Here is a 17,557-nt window from a genome sequence, read left to right on the forward strand (position 1 = left end):
ATAAAGGGATATATACGTATAACTCAAGTTTTTAATACAAGTGTAAAATAATATTATACGTTCTATTATATATTTGGAGGATATATTTACAACCCTGAGAACATGTCACGTTCGGTTAATACTTGGAAAACTTTGGCACATAAAAAAATCCTCACCAAAAACGCTAAGTGTGCTCTCTTCAAACTAAATTGTTGCATCGGAATTTGAACCTAAGAACCATAGGTAGAAGTCTGACTATATTTATCACAAGAAAACTAAGGCCAGAATCGATTGCTAAAATTAAGAGAATTAGCTTAAATCAGTTAAAATAAATTAGTATGCCATATAGTCCATATAATATGCGAAATTGGTCTATTTGGGTAATATAGAGGGTAACTCCCTCTATATTTTCTATATTTAATAACTGTGACGTGATGTGACACTATCATGGTGATTTTAGAGATCTACACATAAAAATTGGTTAAAAACAGCATTTAAGTTCTTGGAGGTAAAATCGTTTTGGGCTAGTGTTATTAGTGTTGTTTTGTATTGGTAGTGGTATTAACTAGTACCACTTATTGGGTTGAAGGAGAAGGGGCGCCAGATACTCTGCTGTACAGGCTAAACATGTGTTTCGCCACTTCAAGTCTCCAATAAGCAAAGTGGTGGTATTGCACCGGTTGATGAGTCGTCTACCACCTAGAGTAGTACATGCGTTTGAGTTGACTGTCGTTCAAACCCACGTGAATACTGAATAGTGTTAACGATTGCATTAATTGTCAAAACCATTAGTTGTAAACTCTTCTGCCTTAGTGTCGCCAGAATATAAACAGAAAGAAGTTAGCCATCATAAATTAAGCTTTTCATACGAACATAATCTGTATCCTTGATACATCTGAGTTTGTTCCTATATATTTGGAGAAGGCACATAGCTTTAGTTTCCTCGGCGTTTTAAGTTAAACAGAATAGGCTAGCCATCGGGGTGATTAGTCTATTTAAGTCTGCAGTGATAGCGCCCCTAGTAGTAACAACGGTGGTAGCGCACGACCTGACAGGTTCAAACTTTCTTTTTAATTCGGTTGATTTTAATCTACTGTATGTATGTTTTGTTTTCAATTATGCACAGAAATGCTTTACATCAGTTGAGATTCCAACACAATGATAAAAACTTAATATGAACGGTAAGACTAGTAGAATACTTCGAGTCTCTGCTTATACAGTATATAAAGTACATAGAAATTGAATAATACAGCTGAAAATTTTAATTATCACTCTCCACGTTATTTACCTTTTAAAATTAAATCAAAAAAGAAAAATACTACAGAAAGACTTTGAAAGCCGCAGGCAATCATCAATAATCTCCATGTTTGATCTTCTCGAACATGCAGTAAAAAAAAACCCTTACTAGTTCTGCTTGTAGACGTTATTTTGGCTCAGTCTAGAACAGGCGTACTTTTTAGAAACAAAAGTACGTGCTCCTTTTGTAACTACATAAAGGTAGTCTTAAAACTGAACATCCATCAGTGTCTGGTTTAATCAACGCCTCTGGTTTTCTCTGTCTTCTCTCTAGCTACATTGCACTTATTATTATTCTTTTTTTTTTAAATTTGTACGTAGTCTATGGTAAAGGGATATAAGCCTATGTAATAATAAATAAACAAATAAATCTTTGCTGTGACGCAGTTTAATACAATACAATTTCCCATCTCGGTGACGAGTGTCATGTACAATAATTGCAGAATAGCGAGTGAAATCTTTCCAATCAAGGATGATGCTACTAGCCAGCTGTAACTCTGCACGAAGAGAAAGATAGTCTTTAGCAGCACTACTGTTATTTTCTCGAGGAAGACCTAAAACCAGCTTCTGCACTGTCTCCTCAGCTTATTCAACTTGTTTCTTAGTAAATGTATTTATCGAACATGCAATTTTCAAAAAAGGAACTTAACAGATGAAGATGCAGACTAATCTACTTCCAAAATAGTACTGATAAAATTTTTTACAGGCATCTCTCTTGTGTGTGCCTGAAATAGTTTATGGATCAGTGACATAAGTGTCTATTATGCCCTACAAGAACCACAAGATATCTGAAGACGTCCTTAGGGATCTGCAGTCATGCTGTCCTTAAGGCTTTCTACAGTGTTGGAATAGGTGACTGTTGAGTTTCCATAGGCTTCACTTCCTGTTCCCAAACATCCCATAGGTGTTCAGTTGAATTAAAGTCAGGCGAATTTGGAGGCCGATCACGATAGGGTTGATATCTTCACTGTGTTCCTGAAACCATCTGTGCATGGTGTGGGCCCGATGATATAGTAATTATTATCGTCTTGGAAGATCCGTCCGGGTAAAAAATACAACGTGGCAGACTGCACAGTCTTCTAAGAGCTACCGGTATAGTGTTTACTGTTAAGTGGCACATGGGGCCCTTCCCAACTCCTCGTAGTATACTCTGTGTCTCAGTACAATCTCTGTAATGGTAAGAGATAGAGTTTTAGTGTAGTCTGCATAGTGTAGTGTTGTTCCTCCGGACAGGCTGTATCCAATCGGCCTTCACAGGGTTTTCCCATGCTATCAGAAAGAACAAAGAAACTGAATTCCTTGGCAGGAACTTGTTTCTCTCTGGCAAATCCGTTGATTCCACCAAAGGTAGTACTGCCAAGCTATTTCTACCTAGTGTCTCCTACTTCAACTGGCTGGTTCTTCCCTAATTTACATACTACCTTTCTTCGGACAGGACATGGGTCATTCAAAAAGCGACTTCAGGACTTTGGGCTTTTATGTGTATATGTGGAGAACTGGAGGACTGGCAAGACTTAATGCACTCTTGTAACATCTACTTGGACCTATGTAATTAACTGTTAGTGGATCTAAAATTTAACCACACTTAGTCCGGAGAGCAACCTCTTAAAATCAAAAGAAGCTTTATTAGCTTTTAGCAAGTATGCCTCAGCAGTCTTCAAAAGGCGCTAGTATAGTCTCTCCACTTCTGATCCTATAACATAGACATCCAGACCAGACGTTCTTGAAACCGCTCTTCTCCTCGTACCTGCTCTTCCCTCATCACCGGCCACAATCAGAACTGAATGAACACCCAACTAGACATTCTCCCCGTAGGAATGACGGCACTGAACTGAAAGCAATCAAACTTGCACACTTCCCATTGCACCTATTCAACTTTGCAGACCTCCCTTGTTCGGCAAGCTGTCTTCCTTTACCTGGCCTTTGGTGGGCCCTCAGACTTGGGGTGATTCCTACTTCTCCCTTCCCACCTCTTCTTTCCTCATCCTCCTCCTTTTGCCTACTGTGACCCTACCACTTGTACTATCTTCCTCACTCTCTTCCCTTGTTTTTTTACTTAGTCTCCATTCAGAAAGCTCAGGCGACCCTAGCGGTAATCAGCCAGAATATGATAGGCAGCCTGGCTCACCTCCCAGTGGTCGTGACGGACAATGTAGGGTCCCACTAGGGGGACTCTACATTGCCCAGACATTACATTTTTTTCCTGGCTCATGCAGTAGTTCTGTATTCTATCACAGAGTACATATGGGAAACCACAGGTGGCGCCTAACCATAAATACTATGTAACTATATTGTTCCTTCGGCCATACCGACAAGGGCTCAATCACCAAGAAATTTATACCGTATGTGAATGCCGTATTTCCTAAATCTCCAACTTGGTTTTTTCCTGGTCTTTATACCACCTACCTCATTACTGGACACGGATCAATAAACCATAAATTAACATCCATGGGAATCATTGACAACCCCTACTGTGCATGTGGTGAAATAGAAGACTGGAATCATCTAGTATATACCTGTCAACACTACGAGGACCTCCGCAACATCCTGTTTGCTCGTATACAAGATAACCCTCAAGGAAATGAACACTTATTCATCACAGAAGAAAACTACTACTATGAGTTTACCAAGTTTGCACAAGCCCTCTTCACAAGACGGAGCACCCTATTGCCAACACAAAATAGGAACAACCCAAACATCTGATCCTAACCTAACTGGCCAACCGATCTTAACCTGGATAGGATCAACTGGCGTATGGACCACCTCATTCCTCAGTGGCAACTTGCACACAGCTCTCTTGCTATGTCTTATTTATCGTCCTTCCCGGGTTCCCCTTTCAACTGATGGCGCTTATTGCTCCATTGATAACCTGGAGGATACCTTCGCCTACATCCTCCATATTTCTAGCTATACCCTCCTTTCTTGCGTACACTCTGTACTTCCCCGACTCTACCTTTTTTTTTTTTTTTTTTTTTTTTTTTTTTGTCTCCGTCCAGGAAGCTCTGGCGACCCTGGCGGAGACAAGCCAGAGAATGATGGGCGTACTGGCTACCTCCTAGTGGTGTGTGCGGGCAACGTGGAGTCCCACTAGGGGCCCTGCGGCCAAATGCCAGGACACACAACAGAACCTAACGCAATATGTCATACACAACACTTTTCTGGCATTTACAGTAGTACTGTATTCCTTCACAGCGAACATATAGCGCAGATGTGGGAAACCACAGGTGGCGCCTGACCCTAATACTATGCACACTATGTTCCTTCGGCCATTTAGTTGCTGGGCCTCTAGTGAGACCCCCGTTGCTCGCCCAACACCTCGGAAGTAGGGTATAACCTTCCTTTTCATTACTGTTACAAAAGTAATGAGGCACAAACGAATAGGCATATTTTATGAAAAATGTTGGTTATGCGAATATTGTAGAGGACAGTGAACAAGTTTAAATGAAAATGTTGAATGGAGGATGCTATTTCCAGCTGTCATGTTATATCATGCGGAAATGGTTTCGCGAATTTCAACGAGGTTAGGACAGAAAGAAAGGTTAGATGATTATCATTATTAGTCATATGGTGCAAGGAAGCCTGAGGCTTTTGCTGCACCAGGCAAAAACATTTGAGTTTCCCTGATGGGTTGCCATAGGATAAAATTTGGTGTAAGACTGATTTTTGAGCTCATAGAATATCTTCCACTTGTATACAACTAAGGCCATATTGCTCAGTGTATATTGTCTGTAAATTGCTTGTGTTCTGAGGTCGATTTCCTGTTTCCTGGACGAAAAACCCTGATTTCCGGGAGGAAAAACCATGCTACTCTTGCCCAAGAGCGATTAATATAGCCACATTATGAAAAAGGCACACTTGATTAGACCGGGGTTCCAGCCCGTCATCACCAAATACGGAGGATGCGGAAAGGTCAAGGGAATGACCACACCACCCATGGTGTGGTCATTCCCTTGAAGCATATTCCCGGAGCAATATGGCCTTAGTTGCTAATGCTCCTAAAAACCAAATAACAAACAAACAAAAAGGCCCATAAAAATTCCTCCCGTCATCGAGGACTCGAACTCAAATATTTTTCACCCGGTGTGGGAAAGATGGCGATCCTATCAACTGTGCTACGCACGACAGCACTCAATATACAGCCCATTCTTCGCTGTTCGCGCGAAGAATGGGCTGGAGAAGTGTTGACCTAGGGTCAACGGGTAGTAACTGTTGGGGTCAGATTAGTGGGCTACCTTTATTCAGTGTTCCCATACATGTGTGTATCAGGAGTGGACTAAACATGGAAGAACCAGAAACCAAACGGAAAATACTTGCTACAATGGAGCAATTGAACACGCAGTACAACACACGAGTGGGCCACTTGCACGGTTATCCGACAATGACAACTTGTTAGCTGTTTTTAAATTTTTACAACTTATTAATTTATATAAACGTATATAAAATACTATATACTGTATATTTTTTAATATATATACCGCTTTTTACTCTTATATGACTTGTGACGAGGTAACCTTTGTTTCAAAGGTTACCAGAATTTAATTATTTATTTTTAAACTTCTATAATCATGTCTTGGTATCTTAGCTGCTAATGCGCCAATAAAATTGTAATTCAACAACAACTAGCATGGTTATTCTATCCCAGCCGACACCCCACTCGAGTTTTTTATGGTCTGTAAAAAAGCAAATGTACCTTCAGTGGGCACAGGAGTGGAGCCATATGAATGGAAACGGGATTCCTGGTCCGATGAATACACCATGCGGCCGAACAGGTGCAAATGTGGCATACCCAAAGCGACGGTCCAAACACCGCTGAACGAGAGCTGATGGGAGAGGGCAAGGTGATGTAATTTGAAATGGTCTAGGGAATTCTTGGATCGGACACTGTCATACCGTTTCCGATATATATCGACTGGAACGTAACTGGAAACTAATATAGTTCATTATTTCTAAGTGGTGACCACCCGTTTATGGTGACCGTCTTCCTGGACTACTAAGGCTATTTGGTGTTTAATGGCGCAACTAAGGTCATAATGTGCAACCACCAAGACATCATTCAACTAGAAAACATCCCGTGTAACAGTTGGACTGGTATGAGGAGCATTTCGGGGAGTTTTCTCTCCCTTTCATGGCTGCCAAATTTTCCGTACCTCAGCCCAACTGAACATGTGTTGAAAGTCCTGGAGCGGGCCGTTTGTCGCCTGGATAGTACCTTCGAATATTTTGCAACTGTGGAATGTAATGTGGTCAGCATGGGTTACCATACCTATGGACACCCTCAAGCACCTTGTGGAATCAATGCCTCGACGTGTCTAGGTTGTACTTCACGTTAAATGTATTGCAACCAGTATTAGGTAGGTGTTTCTAATGCAAAGCTATCTTAGCGTAGTTTCTATACACAAAGATTTCTGGTATATCTTGTGAAAGCATTCTAACTTACCCCAGCCAATGAGGAAAAACCATTTCATGATGTGTTCCTCAGCGAAGAAGGCAAACACAAGGGCGGTATGTAAGTAGAGTCCTTCGCAGAACATCCAGCAGTAACTAGATACCAGGAAGTAGTGGATAATAACGTGTAGAATCTGACATGAAACCTATAAAAACAAAGTGTATTCCTCAGAAACAGATTAATTGTTCTTTCTGTACAAAAGTAATGTAATTTGAAATCACGACTTCTTTTATGAGTGTATACTGTTATCAAGAAAGTTTCCAAAATTAATATTTTTAATTACCTGTCTTTTAGTTTAAGAAACAATAAATCCCAATCCATGATGCCCTTATAAAAGGAACTAGTGAAAAGTTTGTTAAATTGCATAATTTTGTTACAAAATGTTTCAGTAAACTCTGCCCTCATGTGTAGTACGGCGGTACAATCACTGCCCTCCTCACAATATACCTGAGTTATATGGTCTCAGGCGAGGGCAGCATGGTTTTTTCTCCCGGAAACTCGGGTTTTTGGTACAGCAAACAGCAAATGGACCAGGGAACACGCAATTTACAGACATTATATGCGGCGCAATATGACCTACTTGCTGATGCGCCTAAAACCCTTCAGTAACCAACCAGTAACTATTTACGGGTTGCTGAGCTGTTGATGCAACACGGAGATTTCCCCTTTAATGGAATTATCAAGGACTTTTCTGTGATCAACAGATAAGTTCTAATATATGCAATAAACTCCGCACGTGTTTCAATAAAAGCAGAAGACAAGATCCCACACTTCATCGTTAACTGTCTATCAGTGTTATCCTCGATCATTTTCTTCCCATTTGACTCATTGTTCGAACGGATCTTTCCAACGGCACGTAATATGGCCTTTTTCAAAAATACAAGCTGTAACTCTGCTAAGGCATTTTGGATCCATTCCTACTTCATTTACCTTACTCAAGCTGCTGGAAAAGACTGTTTTCGCAGTGCTGAGAAATGACCTTCTCGCACGAATGTCATCACATTTCCAATATGCTCATTTTACTATAATCTTGCATTGTCAAACTCAGTTCAGTAGGCGATTGACTCCAAAGCAGACCTATCTGTGGAGCATATGGATACTGAAGTTGCTTTGGACAGCGTGAATGTCAGTATTCTTTTGCTGTTAAATGAAATATATTTCCATATTAATGATCTAATTTCCTACAGTTCCTGCTGATGAACAGATATAGCTAACAGAACCCTGAAACGACATAAATGACAGTGTATCACAAGGAGTTCTGTCTGGGTAGGTACCTTTCAGAAGCACTGCTGTGGCAGCCCTTTGTAACTGCTAGAGATGGCGCATTTGTGTATGCAGCTGATCGTAAGCTACTGACAAGGATTCCGCCAAATGCAAATCCTGCTCTAGCTACTACTCCTATCAGTTAATATATTATCTTCACTAGTCTAGATCAATATTGGCTAATTCTGAACTATTTGTCATCGTTGACAATTTTGCTGAATTTTACTGTCTGAGGTTTGTCTGAAAGTTTTGAATTGTCAGAAGGTTAGGCATATGTTGGCTTTCATCCAATCTTCATTCTTCGGTTTCCGAATCCCGGGCGTCAGCACACACACAAAATGCTTGGAGCTGATAAGGTTTACTTGCATATTGAAATGCTACAGACTTGTTGAGTGGCGTACGCTGATCAGCCGAGCAACAGCTGCTCTATATCCACTACACCGAAGCAACTAGTAGGTAAATTCAAACCATAATATATCCTACTATATTTTATGCTCCTAAAATTTGTATTTGATGTCTGACGGCCCCAGGGATTCTCGCCATCTCCGCTTATATTTTATGCTCCTAAAATTTGAGTAATCAATTGTTTCCCTCCACACAGGAAGCCGACCGGGCTAGCCAAGTGGGTAAAGTACCTGCCCGGCAACCCAAAGGTCGCGGGTTCGATTCCCGCCTCGGGCTTGGATCAAAGTACTGCAAAAACCTTGGGAGGTGCAATATGGCCACAGAAGCCGATGCGCCAACAACTACCAAATCAAAAAAAAAAAAAAATCCACACAGGAAGCGCATTATTGTTATACAGTTTTGGCTCATAAAATGAGAATTATATAAGCATATTATTTTTTCTCTATAGTTATTTCTGTTGTATAGTAAATCTGTGAAAATTTACGAAAACAGAGACACCTGAAATTTAAGTCATCTCCTTTGCTGGCATCCCAGATTCAGCGACTCAAGTTATGCGGACAGGTTCTTATTCGCCTAACTACATTTTCTGTTACAGTCCCTCATGGCACTAGATTTGAACTGAAACTCGCAAGTGAATAAGCATGCAGGTAGAATACTGAAACATATGGCAAATCAGTCTCATTATTTTCTTTGTGGAAATTTTTAGAAGAGTTTCTTTCATTATTGAAAGGTGTTAGGTAGAACAACTAATAAATATTTTTTTCCCTTAAAGTTCTAATACAGGAAGATTGAATTTTTTTTAATGGAGAACAATGTCATTTTTTAGAAGTACTGTATACGGTGATGATTGATTGGCTTCGATTTTTCATTTATGAGGAAAAGGATGGCGAATATTCAGTCTCCCTACCCTACTATGGTCACGGATAATAATGGTAAACATAGCAACCAATAAGAAGACTATTTATGGGAAAGTGATTCATAGTATCGAAAGGCACCGTTAGTGAATATTTTCTAAGGAGTTATTCACAAATAACGTAATGCAGTTTTTTCTTTATCTTCGTTACCCAACTTTTGTTAATTCGTAACAATAGTTGGATAATGATTCGCTCTGTAATTGTCTTGAACAGGGATTCTCTTAAATCACTGTCCAAGAAATGACTGACAAATCGCCGCCATCTTTTTCCTTGATAATATCATTAAAAGGAACACAATGTTTGGATAGATGCACCAATTTGTCTGTGCTTTCAGGGAATAAAATGACTATACGGATAGAGATGACAGAATGTGAAGATAGATAGAAAATGAAGAAGAATAGAGATGAAGTTCTAGCTCCTTATGTGAAACCTTATGCAGGTGTAATAGGGAACAATTTTATCTTCATCTTGGAGGACGGTAATGGTCAACCGCAGCATGTCAACTGGGTGACTGCTGTCTTAAGATGAGTACCGTTATCTGTTTGGCCTGGCCAGCGCGATCACCTAAACTCAATTCTATAGAGCAGAGTTAGCAACCGGCGACACCGGTCAAACGTGCAGGCTGCACGAAACGCCAGCCTGCACGTTTGACCGATGAGCTAAAATGTTGCTTCTACAAATTTTGATAAATCAAAAATAAAAAAAGCATAGAGAAACTGTCAAGAAGGAAAATTGTTAGATTTTTGCATTCTTTAACCAAACTAATGATTGATTTAAATGAAGAAATAATTTTTTTATCTGGTAGTCGTGTATACCTTTCATTATGAAAGTAGAAATAAAATGTGCACTGATAGTGGGCAAAGGTTGTCTGAACCTGCTATAGGGAATCACTGGGATACTCTTGGTTGAAGGGTATTACCAATCTTGAGTCGTCTTTCTTCTCGTGCTCTTGTAGGTCAGTGAACACCATTGTCGCTTTGAATATCTCGTCAAGTACACAGCATATATGATTCCTCTAATTACAGTCTTGGGTGAGACCATGCATCCTACTGACTAGCAGTTGGCATTCCATTTACGTCTTCTATCTTGGCTAGTACGTCTTCAGTGATTTGTGCGTTTGTATTCATTTTCTGTTGACCAATCTATAACATTCATTAAAGATAATTCACCTATTAAGTGGCAGTCGAATGTTTTCAGAGTTTCCGCAATGTTTTTCGTTTTGTGACTGTTGCTCAAGTTTTGAGGCCATTATGTGTTATCAAAATATGAAGCGCTCCATGCAGTTCCGTTGCAGAAACAACTAAGAGGTACTGCGGTTCATGCCATTATTAAAGATCATAAGGCTATAAGTATACAGGATATCTCTTAAAGCCAAACGATAACTCATATTTCGTGGTTTTGATTTTATACCCACATTCTCTCTTTATGCAGAGTAATAGTTGTGTTATTAAATATTAATATGCATTAATTATCTTACCATCTGGTTTTTTAGGGTTAGAAATGATCTGAAAACGTTCATTTATAATTTATTGTAAATAACAAATTAATTTGTAACGAATTTGTAATTTACGAAATTGTCTTACCTCATTACTCACGATGACTTCTGGTCTTTCTACGACCTCGGTATACCAGATGATCCACGTAATGTTATTAATAATGAAAGACGTGAAAAGATTCTTGTGAATGGCTATTCGAATACATTTCAGCGACCTAAGTTAAAGATAAAAAAAAAGACCCATGACAGACAGTCAGTAATAATTCACGATCGTGGTTATTCAAATTCGATTACCCATTTTATAAAGGTTTTGAACTCACATGGTGAAGAATAGGATTTGAACACGCCATGACATAATACAAATCATATCATATGTCTGGATTACAAAATATCCAGACCTATGATGTGGCTTACATTACTGTCTCCAGATATTCCATGAAGTTGAGATTAGGGAATCGGCGGACCTAGAGAGCAGAGTGATCAGAGCCGTCTGTATGTTATAAAAACGTGGGTCTGTAGCGTGATGCAAATTATCCTGTTAAAATTCCATTATTGTTCGGGAACCGGACGAACATCGAAGAGTGTTCCTCATCCTCCGCAGTGCTATGATAGTCCACAATTGTTAGATGTTGGATTTGTGTAAGCGAATCCAAACAAATCACATTTGAGACCACGACACTCATGCTACCAGTTTGCCTTCTTTGAACATTTGGTTCCTTGGTCTGTTGTCTATTTCTGTTTCTCACAAATGGTGTCTACCATTATCAAAAAACAAAAGGAAACATATTTCCCCTGATTGGCGTACACTTTTTTCTTCTTCAGGTCATTGAATTTATTTTTATAATGAGCCTATAATTTCACCGAATGTATATAAATTTAGAAAAACAATGGGATTAGCATCTTTTTATCGTTTTCATATGCCAAAAAAAAGGTGTGGAGCGTCAGGAACAGATATAGTATAAAAGTTCTTGCGACAACCAACTGAACAGCAAATAAAAATTTTGATAAACGAAGTACCGACCAAATACATAAAACAAATAAAATAAAACCAATGAAGAAATAAATAACCTAAAATAAATAAAACTAAAAAGAACAATATAAAGACACTTATAGAAAGTAGCATTCGGAAGGAATGTTTATTCATCGCTTAGAAGAATACACACACTTGTCTATCCTTCTAAGTGTTGTGTGCCATGCCATTCTTCTAAACTGATGCAGGCAAGTCCCATTCCGAAAGCTACTTATAAAATTTTTGTATTGCTTTCATATAGGGTCAGTAAAATCCGACACGTTACAGTCCGGAATACTTTCAGATCCGGCACGTTTTACAAAAAAAAAAAAAAAAATCACCATTCTACAAATCCATAAATATATTAAGAAAGCAGTCCGGAACTCATCAGTGATCGCATTTGTCTCTAAGAATCCATTGCAGAACACGGTGGCATTTCTCTTTTTTATAAGATGCTTGCAGAACTGACTTGTCTCATCTGTTATTTTATTTATTATTATTTTTTTGCTGTTGTGGGATTTAAACTACATAGATAATGCCATTGCCTGAATTCTCACAATAAAACAAATTTTCTTTTGCAAATAGTTGCCCCATTATTTTCAAGCAGATGTCCTCGTTAAAGGTTAATTGGTCATTAACTGTTAGGGAACAGCAAAATGATTTAAACGATGAGCTAACACAGAATAACTAAACTATAAGACACCTGAAGGATGGGCAGTGCTGCTACGGAATAAATTAACACTTACAGTTTGGGTTGCATGGATTTTGAATCAATTTGTACCTTACTTTATTACTAAAATGCGCAAAACTCTCAAATGTAGTTTTAATACTTGTAACTACGTGTAAGACAACGTTCTGAAGACTATGAAATACTGTGATCATTTTTTTCGACCTTGTCAAAGTGACAGTGCTCGATGACGATCTCGCCACTTAATCCATTGCATTTTGATTGCATAAAAAGAAGGGGTAGCATCTTATTTTGGCATAAACGTTTAAATACCTTGGTTACCGCCATTTATAAATACCAAAGGATAATAAGTCCAAGGCTAAAAATATCCTTTTTTTTAATCCCACTCCTTTTTTTTTAAATTCCTTTGCACATTACTACTTCAGAATGAAATAAAGGAATGTTTGCTACATTTTGCTGAAGAAATGTATTAAATGCGGATTTTAAATGTTTGATGGGAGCATAATCTGCAGCTCTAGAAGTGTAGAACGATCTGTTGCTGTGCATCAGGATTTTGTAAACTTAATTTAAAATTTCACGTATAAGAAAAATTGTTCATTGTTTTTGGAAGCACTTGGCAAAAAATCTCGCTTTCTAGTTAATCGGCAATAAATATACTTAAGGAAGTATTTCTGACTTTATATTTCAAACTTTATTTTAAAATGAAGTAAGCAATTTCTTTAGAGAAAGGGAAACCTAAAATAATTGTGCTATATTTTTAGTCTTTTTTTTAGTATTGTGATGAAAATAGCAAATATGTTTTAATTGGCAATGTGTTAACAGGGCAGTAAGATTTTATAAGATTTCTGGAGGTAGAAAGCTATTTTGTGCCAGAAAACTTCTGTTTTTGGTTCCCCCTGCCCCAAACACATAACGAATTTCAAAATATAAGTCATATAGCATCTTTGATGCAGTCTTCTCATGCAACAGTGATGCCACCTTTTTATCCTCAGTAAAACATATGTGGAGCACATATTTGAGCTGCACACAAATAAATTTTATGGAATGACAGCAGTCAAAAGTGACCAATTGTATATGAAGCCCCATATCCCATTATATGAGAACATGGAAACCCCTTTAGTCAGATTCTAATTTGTATTTACAGAGGTTTAAGGTTAATTGAAACGCTATACTGCAAAAAATGAAAATTAGTAGAAAACACTTTGCACAAAATCAAACTTAAGTATTCATTAAAGTCAAAACTACATCAAGATTACCTGAAGTAATAAAATATTCCAATTGACATGAGTAGGGCAATTACAGAGATAGAATAACCGGTCACGTATAAGGTATTGATCTTCTGGCGAAACTGAAAGGAAAAAATGAGAGGAGAGGAAACGAAAAAAAAAAAAGGAGAAAAAATCTTTAAACTAATAGCTGAAATCAAATTTCTTAAAATTGTCTCTTTTGTCAGCAATATATAAAATAATCTTTTCACTTATTTCTCAACAAATAACTAAAATGTAACGGCGTAGTGGCACAGTTGTCTCAAACTTTCTAGGCTAATTTATCTACCCTAGAGAAAAATTGAAGTTTTGCAAAAACAGGAAATTTTTTTGTCTTCTCTTTAATGAAACTTAAAGTACTCTAGGAAGAGCTACAACATCGCAATGTACTAAAATTTTAAGTAAACATACAAGTCGGTGCACATGTGCATAGCTGAGATGTTAAAACAAACACCAAAGTTTGTATGAAAGCCATAATTTCATTCCATCTCATATTGTGAACTCCTCAACGAGTTTGTGTTCCTCATATATATCTAGAATTTTTTGAAGTGCAATGAAAAGAAATACAATGCTGTCTATACTTCTGACAACACCTGTGGAAAATTCAGAGTTGGCAATTTTAACGTTGATGCTGTTCAGCATGAATCAATTTCTCATCGAGCTAGTCGGTCTCGGACGTGTATAGCAATTCTCCCCCCACACCAAGAAAATCAGGTCCAGCAAAACAGGCAAATAGACCAATGAATACATGCAATTTAGGAAAACATGAGCAGATAAGATAGCTCTTGAATAGCCTAACATGACAGTTAGTTTATTTTTATTATGCAAATACGTTAGTCATCCACTGTATAAATATCTAATCAATTAGCAAGTGTACAGAAATAATTAAATTGGAAAAATTACATGCAATAGTTATTATATGATCAATTTTAAGATTCTGAAATTTTGTGAATGTGACCTAGGCAGGTTTACGAGAGAAGACAGAACAATTAAGAATGTACTGCAAGAGGACAAAATCACCATCTCAGTTATTTTGCCAAATGAACCGTTATGCCTGGTTTGAGTTGATGTTTTTGGCTGTGCCTCGAGAATGACGAGCAAACAGTCATGGAATATGTTGATTTTTGTTCTGATACTAGTATTGATCTGATTTTTATTACTAGTTTTAAAGGCATTGCGCATCTTTTTACTGCCTTGGTGGTTTCATTAATTGCCGTGGGCTGCGAATTCGTTGCAGTGATAGAAAGGCAAGAATTCTCTAGAATTAGTTACGTCTTTCTTTGAAGAGAAAGATTTTAAATGTTTTTGCGCCATCGACTTTACCTGAAAGTAAAATATTTTTGATACGACTATGAATTTTACTTTTTTTTAAAAGAAAAAAAAATTCTGTAATTTGGTAAAGTCTAATATTAACCAAATGACTGTATTCTCTGTTCAAGGATTTCCAGAATGAACATGTTTTTTAATTTCTTTACGTAAAGAAATCTGTGAACTTAGACTATTGCCAAGTGACATGTCATGTGTAAAATTGTCATTCACTCAGCATGACTTAATCGCATCATTACAGAAGAAAATGAAGGGTGCGTCATATATCAGTTTCCCAAGTAGATGCAATTTATCAAGAAGTAAATTAGCTAAAGCAGTTTGAAAAATTCATTTAAATGTCATAAAAAACATCATATAAATATAATAATGAAATAATATAGGAATGAAAATGACTTCAACATTTAAATTGTACAAAGTATTTCTTGGTGATTTGACATATGGCCCACCTTGCATATTCATAACGAATTTAGGTTGTTTTTTTTTAATTTTTTTCTTTTACACCTTTTCTGAATTACTTTATTATTTGGCAGCAGTAGCAAACACTAAAAATTGTATAGAATAGACAGAAGAATATAATTAGAAATGGAATACATACAGATAAGTCATCGTGGTCGATGCACGTGGTGTAATTGGACCATGATTTGTTTGAATCAGGATGACGAAACCAGGTACCATCTTCATTGCACAGTTTGTGCGCAAATTCTAAGGGAAAAAAAGAAGAAATAGCAGAACTCAGAAATATTAGAAATTTGCTGCATGGACATGTTACATAGTCAGTCATGTTAATTACAATGAATATGTACATCATTGTATATAATATGTATGTATGTGTATAGCGGATTTGTCAGTTTCTGGCTAGGGACCGCTTGTTGATGTTGTTAATAAAAAAAAAAAAAAAAAAAAGTACACCACGGATAATGGTATTGATGGTTGTGGATTAAAGAAAAATTGATACTTGGGACGACCAATCTTTTTGTTATTATGGTTTCTAACCTTCTATACTCAACCACTATTATGATGAAAATGGAAAGTTCAGTTTTTCGTTATTTTTTGTGAGACGCTACTAGCTTGTCACGGGGCCCATTTATAAAAAAAGGTTGTTTGAGCATGATATTTATACCTAGTGGTTCATACTGCTTATGCCATACCACTATTTTACTTTTGGCCCATTTATTTCTCCAGTTGATTTGAATTTGTGAAGTTGCATGGCGTAACATAGAAAACTAATTATGCTAACTTATGAAGGACAACAACAACGTAATTGCAGTGTGAGATAACATTTTAGTTCGTCTGTATTAACGAGCCATAATGTCCAGCGAGAGCTTTGGTCGTATCAAATTGACACGACTCGTCGCAAATTGACATATCAAGTAAAATGTTTTGTTTCACGGATTTCTGTGAAAAGTATAAATCAAACAAATGATGATATTTGAACATAGCTTTATACAAGGACTTTGACAGGAGTAACATTGTAAAAGTTCACATGAATAGCATAATTTGAGTATTTATTATTTTTTTGAAAATCCCAAACACAATAGTTATTAGAACCTATAGTACTTTAGTACCGTGCATGGGTTGAAGGTTGAGAATATGAAAGAAGATATTTGTTGAGATTAGACTTAATCTGCTGTAGATAGTAATTTTACGGAAATACGTATGAAGGAAGGTTGAACCAATAAACGTAAGAAAACAAACTAAGATCAGATTATTTCTTTTTCTTTTTTTTTTTAAATGTAAAATTAATTACATACATAGATAAATTTCGTTTGTAGGTAAGCATATATACAATATTGTATATACAAATCGTTTATATATATATTATTAGCAGTTGATTATATATACCTGCATTGTATACAAATTGGGAATTTTCTGCGAATTATTTCATATTTTTATCCATATCGTTAGCACAGATAATCCAAGTTCCACTATAGTGTATGTAGATCAGGTTATAACAGCGAAATACTAATGGTGGATTCTTCAAAAGCTTTGGATATTAATACAAATCGTAAGTTTCTCGAACTATATTAATATGTATTTTACATGGGCAAAGAAACCTTAATGAATTAGGTAATTACTTTTATTAAAGAAATGCAGAGGTCGAAAGGTTGTTATGCAGTAGCATTCTTCATTAGTCAGGACTCAGAGGTATTGAGTGCTGCTTAATGTATAATGTACTTGAATAATGTTGTAATTACGTGTGATATATTGTATTGTAGACTGGAACATCACATAAAACTTTTAAATAGGCTTGTCAATCAATAAGAGATAAGGTTATTTGAAAGTTTGTTGTGGTTCGCTGATGTACACTGGAATATATTTTATTATACGTAGACAGAAGACCTTGATGTTTTACTAAACTAAATTATTACCATGCAAAAATTGAAGGGAAAAGTCGTTATTATGGAGAGGGTTTCTGATTTGGGATAGTGGTGTGATATTTCGTTTAGGATGCAAAGCACTGGACTCTATAT

General features: G+C 37.0%; 1 protein-coding gene across 1 annotated transcript in view; it reads right to left on the reverse strand.

Annotated features, from left to right (window-relative positions):
- LOC150091067 (calcitonin gene-related peptide type 1 receptor-like) overlaps positions 1-17,557 on the reverse strand; it is a 130,496-nt gene that overhangs the window by 41,544 nt on the left and 71,395 nt on the right. Inside the window, exons 8-11 of the mRNA XM_090381564.1 lie at positions 15,682-15,788; positions 13,752-13,843; positions 10,887-11,013; positions 6,713-6,866 (exon numbers count right to left, since the gene is read on the reverse strand). Coding sequence (XP_090237690.1) covers positions 6,713-6,866; positions 10,887-11,013; positions 13,752-13,843; positions 15,682-15,788 — 480 coding nt within the window. The remainder of the gene's footprint in view (positions 1-6,712; positions 6,867-10,886; positions 11,014-13,751; positions 13,844-15,681; positions 15,789-17,557) is intronic.

This window comes from Mastigoproctus giganteus, chromosome 1 (assembly GCF_048544385.1).
Source record: "Mastigoproctus giganteus isolate SK-2022 chromosome 1, ASM4854438v1, whole genome shotgun sequence".
Classification (NCBI taxonomy): domain Eukaryota; kingdom Metazoa; phylum Arthropoda; class Arachnida; order Uropygi; family Thelyphonidae; genus Mastigoproctus; species Mastigoproctus giganteus.